This window comes from Cannabis sativa, chromosome 6 (genome assembly GCF_029168945.1).
Source record: "Cannabis sativa cultivar Pink pepper isolate KNU-18-1 chromosome 6, ASM2916894v1, whole genome shotgun sequence".
NCBI lineage: Eukaryota > Viridiplantae > Streptophyta > Magnoliopsida > Rosales > Cannabaceae > Cannabis > Cannabis sativa.
In genome coordinates, this window is record NC_083606.1 from 13,512,309 (window position 1) to 13,521,739 (window position 9,431).

Here is a 9,431-nt window from a genome sequence, read left to right on the forward strand (position 1 = left end):
ATTTACTAATCAAAATATTGCTTTTCAAATAGTATTAAGAAATTAATTGAGTTGGTAATAAGTAGCGATTTATGTGGGACAATTCTCTAAAACGATATACATATTTGCGTATAAAAATTTAACAACATTAAATTCTCTAATTTGTTACAAATAATGTTAACAAAAACTAACTTTGAATCATCAAAAAAAAAAAAAAAAAAGAAGAAGATGAAGATTACTTCATTAATTTACAATAAATGTAAGCAATTACTTTGAAAACCCTAATAATAGTATTGTTTTGGTGAGAAAGAATGTGGTAACAATCAGGGGCGGACCCACATTGTAGCGAGGGGGGGCAGTCGCCCCCCCTGAAAAAAAAATCGAGAAAAAAATGTATATGTATTTTAAATAGTTACAACATATATTTGTATTAAAAGATGATATTTATAGACATAATAGTAACCTTGGTGTAATGGTTAAGGTAGTTGGTAAATAGGTTAGAGGGTAAAGGTTCAAACCCCACTAACTACATTTTATATTATCTTTTTAAATTTATTTACGCCCCCCCCTCACTTTAAATTCTGGGCCCGCCACTGGTAACAATATATATATGAATTGTGGTGGTTACTAATACCATGTACACATTTCCTACAAAAATAACGTGAACATTAATTATACCTAACATAATAACTTTGCTTTTCAACTTGTGAACACCACTTGTTTGGTGTGAGACATTATTTACCATTCAAATACCATTTCATCACTCTATCATGATCTTTCTTTTACTTCCCGGAATTTTTAATCTTGGGTTACGATTTCTCTGCCTATTATATTTAATGAGATTGTGACTTGTATTTATATATAAAAATTAAAAAAGAAGTAAAGTATTTAAATAAAAAAGTGGTGACGTGTACATATAACAGGTCATTAATGCACCTAAGAGAATTAAATCCAAGTGGGCCATATTATTTTATAATAAAATTTTTCTTTCTTTTCGTTTATAGTTGATCAGTATTTGGTAGGAAGAAAGAGCTAATATTAGCTAAATAGCTCAATTCAAATGGGTTTTCTTTTTCACACTTACACATTAATACCAATCGAAATATCTTTAATCGTCATCTAATTTTCATGTTGACTAACTCAATATTAACGTCCCCAACACCAAATCAATGTTAGACTAGTTAGCGGTTATTAATATTATTTTTAAATTAAAATATATGATATTTAATATTAAAATGTATTAATAATAATATGTTACCTTTTGTTTTAGAGTATTGCTATTGAATATTAGTAGTATCTAATTTTTTTTTTATAAGTAACGCTCTAGAATTAGTTAGCAATATTTGTTAAAAATTATTTTCTTAAATTATATAGGATCCGATTAGACCAATAGCAGTATGATACCAAAGAGAATATTAGCTACCAATAGTAATTTTTAGCAATTCTCTTTATTTTATAGTGCTTAATACCTTGAGGTGTATGTTTGGTATGAGGGGGAGATGGGTGGATGGAGAGGGGTGGAGGGAGAGAGATGGAAGAAGAGACTAAATCACTTGTTTGGCAAGAGGGAGAGGAGAGATAGAGGGAGACATTCTCGCTCCAAACCTTCAAAATTTAATCCCTCCAAATTTAAAAGAATTGTAAAAAAAGACAATATATTTTGCAAAATACAATAACTACCCTTAAAAAATATAAAAAAATATATTTTTAAAAAGACAATTTTATAATTTTATTAATCAATTTTTTCTTCATTCTTCTCACCTCACAACTAATACCAAACAATACAAACAAGATTAAAAATCCTCTCCATCCCTCCCTCTCCATCCATCCTACTCTCCATCCCTCCCACCAAACATAGCCTATCTTTTTTATTTTTTTTTTATTTTAATTATTACCAAAAGGATAAAATAAATAAAATATAAGAGAAAGAGAAAGCTGCATGCATGTAATAATGGTAGCCAAACTCTTCTCTCTCTTTATTTTTTTTTTCTTTAAATGTCACAGTTGGTGCAGTTGTGGCGGTACCCATTACCCAAACAACACTTAATACACCATATGCTACAAACCAAGCTCATAAAGCTTCCCATTATAGCTCTCTTAAACGCTGTCGTTTAACTCTAAAAACTCATCATCATCATCTTCTTCTTCTTTTTCTTTTTTATATCTTTCTCAGCATTTGTTTATTTTTAGTATGTGTGTGTGCCTAAGTACAAATACACACATACAAATATGAGCTTTACCGAAGGTTGTAATGCTTTCAAGAGGAAAGGAATGAAAGAAATGGATCAAACCCATCAAAAGAATTCTTTCATTGCAATCTCTTCTGTAAAAAACAGAAAGAAAGATAAGGATTCACAGAGCTTAAACAAGCCAAAACGATATGCTTTGATGTCGTTTAGGGACTTACCGGAGTACATGAAGGACAATGAGTTCATTTTGAATTATTACAGAGCTGATTGGCCTTTGAAAGAAGCTTTTTTTAGCTTACTGCGTTGGCATAATGAAACACTTAATGTTTGGACGTATGTGTTATTGCAATTTCTTTTCAATCAAGATTTTTTGTTTTGGTCATAGTTTTGTCTTGTATTTGATGATGTAACATGTTCTAATTTTGATTCAATTATGAATTTATTGAGCTGATTTGGGAATTGGGGTTTGGAATGTTTTGCAGGCACTTACTTGGATTTCTTCTGTTTCTGGGTTTGACTATGGCGAATTTTTTGGAAGTACCTCATGTTGTGGATCTCCTTGGTTTTTTTGCCAGGTTGTTTATTCTGTTCTTTGTCTTTTTATTATTATTTATTCATTTGGAATATATTTACTTTTTTTTACATATATATATGTGTGTTTTGTGTTACTTTCAGATTTTTTAAAATATTATGATTGAACTGAATATATAGGATTAAACTAATATATGAATTCAGAATTTTATATATAGATAGTATGTTCCCCTTTTGGCATTCAACTTCACTTCTTTACTTTTGATATTTAACAAATAAATATTGACTCTTTGTGAGTTAAACTCTGTTTTTCCTTTTAAATTTCTCAGTTAACTAACCTTTAACCTTTAACGGATTCTGTTTGGTTGCAAAAAAGAGAAAATTAACAGAAAATATGTAATAGCTTTGTAAGAACAAAAGAAGGGAACAATGTTGTGTGTGTGACTTACCATAGCTCTAAAAGTTCATGTTCTTTGTGTTGTTTCATTTATGCATAGCTTGTTCGGTACCATTTTTTATTTTATTTCTCGACTGTTTTTTTTAGAAGTTAGCTGAAAGGTGTAATTGTTCTTCATATCTTCAAGAAAAGCCTTTATCATTCTTAAAGCACTACCAAACAAACACATAGTAGTGGTGATGCTGTAGTTAGTCTCTTTTAGGAAGTTCTTAACGTTTTTGGAACTTTCTTTTCAAATGTTGGTGCAGGTCTCTACCAATTAGTACAGAAGCAAATGTTTCCAACAATATCTCAATGGTAATAATTTCAACTTTCCTACCATCCAATCACTACTAATATGAAAATTTTAATTTCTGAATTCCCACCTAAGGCAAAAACTCACCATTCCAACACTTTCAGGGGACAACAAAACTGGTAGATTTGAAGCAAATATCATCAGCAGGAACAGAATACAACAACAGTACAACACTTTTTGGCAATAATTATAGCACAGTAGAACAATGGCCATTCTTTGTTTTCTTATCAGGTTCAATGTTTTGTCTCCTCTCAAGCAGTATATGCCACCTATTCTCATGTCACTCTCACTCTATGAACATCTTTCTATTAAGAATTGACTATGTTGGAATCACCACCATGATCATCACCTCATTTTTCCCTCCAATCTACTACATTTTCCACTGTGACTCAAACTGGCACTTGGGCTATCTTGGTGGGATAACAGCCATGGGGATTTTCACCATCATCACATTGCTCTCACCGAGACTCTCAGAAGGAAAATTCCGCGGTTTTCGAGCCCTTCTCTTCTCTTCCATGGGACTATTTGGCATTGTCCCAACAATCCATGCCCTTGTTGTAAACTGGGACAATCCAAGGAGAAACCATATACTATCTTATGAGTTAGCCATGGCTTTTTTCTACTTAACTGGGACTGGTTTTTATGTTAGTAGAATTCCAGAGAGATTGAAACCTGGTTGGTTTGACTTGGCAGGACATAGTCATCAAATCTTCCATGTTTTTGTGGTCATGGGTGCTCTGGCTCATTATGGTGCCACACTAGTGATCTTAGAATGGCGCAGCAAATTTGGCTGTGTTAGAAGTATGTGACTCTCTCTGTGATACAAATAATTTAGCTTGCTCTGTTTTCATTCTTATTTATTGGTAAGGGTTTCTATTCATTTGCTTAGTATATAATTTTATATTATAAGTTAGTGTTGTAAAATGCGCTGTAATTCAAGTTTCCTAGATAGGAACTATTAGACACAAGAAAAAGATGCAATTCATTTGTTATAATTATTTTTGCCAGCTAAAGTCTTGTTTAAAAGTACCTGAATATATTATATACCTTCACATATGCTCTTTAATAGGCCATAGTCAAACCCTTTAAAGCAGCATAAAGAAAAGGGTTGTTTGCTGGGTAAATACCAATTTGGACCCTTTGTTTTACAAAAGTTACCGATTGGACCTTGTGTTTTGTTAAATGACAAAATAGAACTTGTATTTTCTAAAATAGTACAAATAGGACCCTGAATTGATTTTTTGTCAAAATAAAGTTTAATTATAATCCGATCTAAAAGTGCTATGATAAAACTGTTTACATTTTTTGTATCTGTTCGTATTAAGCATTGTCTTCAAGTTGGTTGTATTAAAAAAAAAAAGTTGTCAAAAATTAAGCTCAGGGTCCTATTTTTACTATTTTAGAAAATACAGTGTCCATTTTGTCATTTAATAAAACACAGGGTCCAATTTGTAACTTTTGCAAAATACAGGGTCCAAAATAGTATTTACCCTTGTTTGCTTCCCAATTCACAGCATATTTAACTGGGCCTAAGCTAGGCCTACTAGTTCACAGCATAGTTCAGTTATTGGTTTTGGGCTCCATTTGACTAGAAAGCTTGGTAACTTAGAATGAAAGTTTGTTCCAAATCCCAATTTCCAATCAAAATATTTACCACAAACAAGCTAAAACTAAAAGAGTACTACTAGTACGGACTTGGAAAGCCCACAAGTCCAAGGGACAATATGAACTGGTTCTCCCTTGGAGTTGTTCACATACCATAATATTTGCAAAAAAAAAAGAAAAAGAAAAAGAAATATCATTAGCACTCGTCACTACTATTTTATTTTATTTTTGAATATTTATATTATATTTTTAAAACGAAACAAAAATTATATGTATGGAATGAAATGTGCAATTTAGAAGAATGTTATTCATTAGAAAATAAGAAGACGAAAAACGTTTAAGCAATCATAATCAAAGCTTTATGAACTAATGATAGAATAAATTAAGTACTTATGTTATTCATAAATTTCACTCTTTCTCATTAATGAGAACCAGATCTTAAGGATAATTAAATGCCTGTTTTAAGTCCCATATATCAATTGATAGCTATAACAAAATTTAATAAACAATAGAGCCCATTTCCAATACTTACTAAATATCAATGAGATTTTGCTAATTTCAGAAACCATGTGATCTCTTCAATACTGCTCGGACTTTTAGCATCAAATTGCTTGTAGTTCAATCAAAGGGTAGCCGATTCAAGAAGTTTGTGATCCAAGAGATCCCTTTAACTTTACACATTAAGATCTTAAATGTTCACTTCATTCGAAAACCACCAACGAAAAAAATAAATATAAAGAGTTATAGCATAGTCAAATCTTTATATTACTTTATTTGTAGGTCAATTTGAAACGTTTACAAATCTTACATCATCTCTAACGGTGAGTGATAAAAAAAAGGTGTTAAGATACTATAAAATGTATTTTAAATTTAGTATGTATTAAAAATTATATTAAATTTAACATAAAATCTAATATTATGTAAAATTTAACTTACATTAAATATTATTTTTTTAATTTATTATAATATCACTAATTATTATAATTCATTTATTTTTACAAAATTTTACATTATTATTTTACTTAATTTATTTTCACTTATTTTATATTTTGTATAGTACAATTATAAATAATCACAAAGTCATTTTTTGAGATGTGTCCGTAAAAATTTTTACAACAGTATCTTTTTTTTTTTTATTATTTTTTTTTTTATTTAAGCGTTTATATATTACAATCATGTTTTACCGAAAACTCGAACTCAGGACCTCCAACACACACTCACCTATTGTCACTTGAGCTAGCGAGTCTATCATGACTAACTTTATACATATAAATATATAAATATATAGTTATATACTTTAGCTAACTTCAGGGGATTGACAGCAATACCAAGATGTAAGCTGGCAAAGGAAAGAATACTCCTTTCAATATTCAAAGTTTAATTAGAAGATAAAAAAATACACCGCCAAATATTGGCCCAAAACTTGTTACTTAGTGCAACTTCTAGTATATCCCCCAACATGTGATGATCACATTACGTTTCTTCTTCGTCTTTCTTCCTTAATCAAATAGTACTAAGAACAAGAAGAAGAGAAAGAACTTACTCATTCCAGACTGTCCAGGCTGACACCATGGCTGCACCCTACACATACTCAAAACCTCTCTTGTTAGTATCATGTTTGTTTATCTTTCTCCTCTTCTTCTCCCAATACATGGCCAAAATCCCAAGCCAGCTTATCATTTTCTCGTTATCTTCTTCTACTACAAATAGTAGCAGTAGTAGTATTATTACTACTACTAATACTACAGTCAGTGGGAACAATACAAAAACCAACTATACAACTCAGCCAGAAGTACTTTCTCTAGACACTTTCCTTTCAAGCCCTGATTATCCAAACATAGCTGATCTCCAAAAAGTGAGTACACTCTTTTCTGTCTCTTTTTGTTTCTTTCCTTTTGGTGTAAATTTTAAACCAGCAAAGTTTCTTTTCTTTTTTTTTTCATCGCAGAGGCAGAGTAATTTGGATAAACTTGAGCATGGTTTGGTTATGGCTCGAGCAGCTATTCGTGAAGCCATTGTCTCTAAAACTTATAAATCAGAGAAAGCTGAGAGCTTTGTCCCAAGAGGATCTATATACAAAAATTCATATGCTTTTCATCAGTAAGCAATACTAATTTCTCTTATGATAGATAAATTTGTGGTATTGTTACTTATAGTAAATATTTTTGAACAAAATCAGGAGTCACATAGAGATGGTGAAGAGGTTTAAAGTGTGGAGCTACAAGGAAGGAGAGCCCCCAATATTCCATATGGCACCAGTGAACAACATATATGCCATAGAAGGACAATTCATGGATGAAATAGAGAGTGAAAAGAGCCCTTTCAGGGCTACAAATATTGAGGAGGCACACACATTTTTTCTGCCCCTGAGTGTATCTAATATAGTCCAATTTATTTACAATCCTATCCGTTCCAAAGCTGATTACAACAGAGATCGTCTGTTTAGAGTTGTGAATGACTATGTTGAGGTTGTCACCAATAAGTATCCCTATTGGAATAGGAGCAATGGTGCTGATCATTTCATGGTCTCTTGTCATGATTGGGTCAGTTCTCTCTACTCAATCACTCATTTTGGTTCTTACGCTTGTTTTTTTTTCTTCCAGCTATTCACTTGTGGGCTTTTCAAACTTGGTGTGTTGTTTAAAAATTAGTGGTGATAAATATACATAAGGGAATCTTAATTCTATTAAGCTATAAACAATTTGCATCTTCATATGATGTATCATAAGGAAAATAGAATTTTGTTTTTTTTTTGAAGGTCGCTTTCAATACATGAATATTTAGGACAATTCACTTTTATTCATGATTAGTGCCCACAGTCCTAGAAAGTAAAAAAGAATTCGTATTTAAATATATATATATATATATATATATATATATAAAAATATGGGATAATTACACCACATACTATACTTTCAACTTTTTTACTTTTATACTGTGGGTTGGAATTTTTTTCAAACATACTGCGTAAGTTTTATACCGTGTACTGTGTTAAATTTTCACTGTTGTTCTACGATTATTTTTTAGTTGTTCTACTGTTATTTTTAGTTGTTCTGTTTTGTGTTCCACTGTTATTTTATAAAATACAGTATTTTTAAAAAAAATTTCGTGTTATAATATTTTTGTAAAAATTAAACCAAAATCCAATATTTTTATAAATTTCTCATAATATTTATTGGACACCATTTTTTTAAGCGTGCAGCTAAATGTGTGAATTATATTTTTGACCTTACAAATTGTTAAATTTTATAAAAACAGATGGAATATCTTTTATAACTAAAATGTACATAGTCATATAAAAAAATTGAACTATAATTTTTGTAAGTGTTAAAAATAGAAATATCTTGTAGGAACAAAAGTGACATCATAAAATGTTCCAATAAATAAATTGTTGCATAATATTAAATGGTACCTAAAAAGTTTGTCCATTTTAGGTAGTAGATAAACCTTTATTTTGTTTTTGGCTTAACGGTAGCCACAAAAAGATATAAAATAAATTATTACTTATTATGATTGTAGGCACCAGAAATTTCTCATGGCAATCCTGAAATATTCAACAACTTGATAAGAGGCCTCTGCAATGCAAATACCTCCGAAGGATTTCAGCCCAATAGAGATGTCTCAATACCTGAACTTAACTTGCCCCCTGGAACTTTAGGCCCACCAAATTTGGGCCTGGCTCCTAGTAATCGCTCAATTTTGGCCTTCTTTGCAGGTGGAGAACATGGGTATGTGAGGAAGATCTTATTCCAACATTGGAAGGACAAAGACAACGAAGTTCAAGTCCATGAAAAGGTTTTGGGGCCCCAAGGTTACACTGTCTTAATGGGCCAAAGCAAGTTTTGTTTGTGCCCAAGTGGGTATGAAGTTGCAAGCCCAAGATTGGTGGAGTCAATCAATGTAGGGTGTGTGCCAGTGATCATCTCTAGTAATTACTCACTACCTTTCAGTGATGTACTTGACTGGAGCAAATTTTCAATACATATTCCAGTTTCGAAAATACCAGAAATTAAAAGCATCCTAAAAGGGATCTCTAATGAGGAGTACCTTAAAATGTATAAGAGAATTTCAAAAGTTAAGAGGCATTTTATGGTTAATAGGCCAGCCCAACCCTTTGATGTGATCCACATGGTGCTTCACTCAATTTGGTTGAGGCGACTAGACTTTAAGCTTAATCTTGAATCTTGAATAGTTAAACTTGAGATTCAACTTATTTTTGTTGACATTTTTGTTTGTTTTTAAGGTTACAATTGAATTTATAACTTGTATAGTGTTAAAATATAATCAGTTTTATATTTTGTTCTTTCCCTTTTTACCCTTTTGGACAGTTGTCCATTCTTTATGTGATACTTTATTGTTCTTATATATACTCTGT

The 9,431-nt window shown here is 31.1% G+C and overlaps 2 protein-coding genes across 2 annotated transcripts; both read left to right on the top strand.

The window, feature by feature from the left end:
* Nucleotides 1–1,985: 1,985 nt before the first annotated feature.
* On the top strand, nt 1,986–4,464 carry LOC115695653 (heptahelical transmembrane protein 1). The gene is made up of 4 exons (XM_030622708.2): nt 1,986–2,501; nt 2,651–2,743; nt 3,405–3,453; nt 3,556–4,464. The coding sequence occupies exons 1-4, from the start codon at nt 2,209–2,211 to the stop codon at nt 4,258–4,260; spliced, it is 1,140 nt and encodes a 379-aa protein (XP_030478568.1). The 5' UTR covers nt 1,986–2,208; the 3' UTR covers nt 4,261–4,464.
* A 1,938-nt stretch (nt 4,465–6,402) lies between these two features.
* On the top strand, nt 6,403–9,431 carry LOC115695652 (probable glycosyltransferase At5g20260). Its single transcript, XM_030622706.2, has 4 exons — nt 6,403–6,911; nt 7,005–7,156; nt 7,236–7,599; nt 8,576–9,431. Exons 1-4 carry the CDS (start codon nt 6,627–6,629, stop codon nt 9,242–9,244), a joined length of 1,470 nt encoding a protein of 489 aa, XP_030478566.1. The 5' UTR covers nt 6,403–6,626; the 3' UTR covers nt 9,245–9,431.

Coding starts and splice junctions, on each gene's coding strand:
- LOC115695652 (XM_030622706.2), top strand. CDS start 6,627: ATGGCTGCACCCTACACATACTCAAAACCTCTCTTGTTAGTATCATGT. Junction 7,157..7,235: donor AATTCATATGCTTTTCATCA/GTAAGCAATACT, acceptor GAACAAAATCAG/GAGTCACATAGAGATGGTGA. Junction 7,600..8,575: donor TGGTCTCTTGTCATGATTGG/GTCAGTTCTCTC, acceptor TTATGATTGTAG/GCACCAGAAATTTCTCATGG.
- LOC115695653 (XM_030622708.2), top strand. CDS start 2,209: ATGAGCTTTACCGAAGGTTGTAATGCTTTCAAGAGGAAAGGAATGAAA. Junction 2,502..2,650: donor GAAACACTTAATGTTTGGAC/GTATGTGTTATT, acceptor AATGTTTTGCAG/GCACTTACTTGGATTTCTTC. Junction 2,744..3,404: donor CTCCTTGGTTTTTTTGCCAG/GTTGTTTATTCT, acceptor ATGTTGGTGCAG/GTCTCTACCAATTAGTACAG.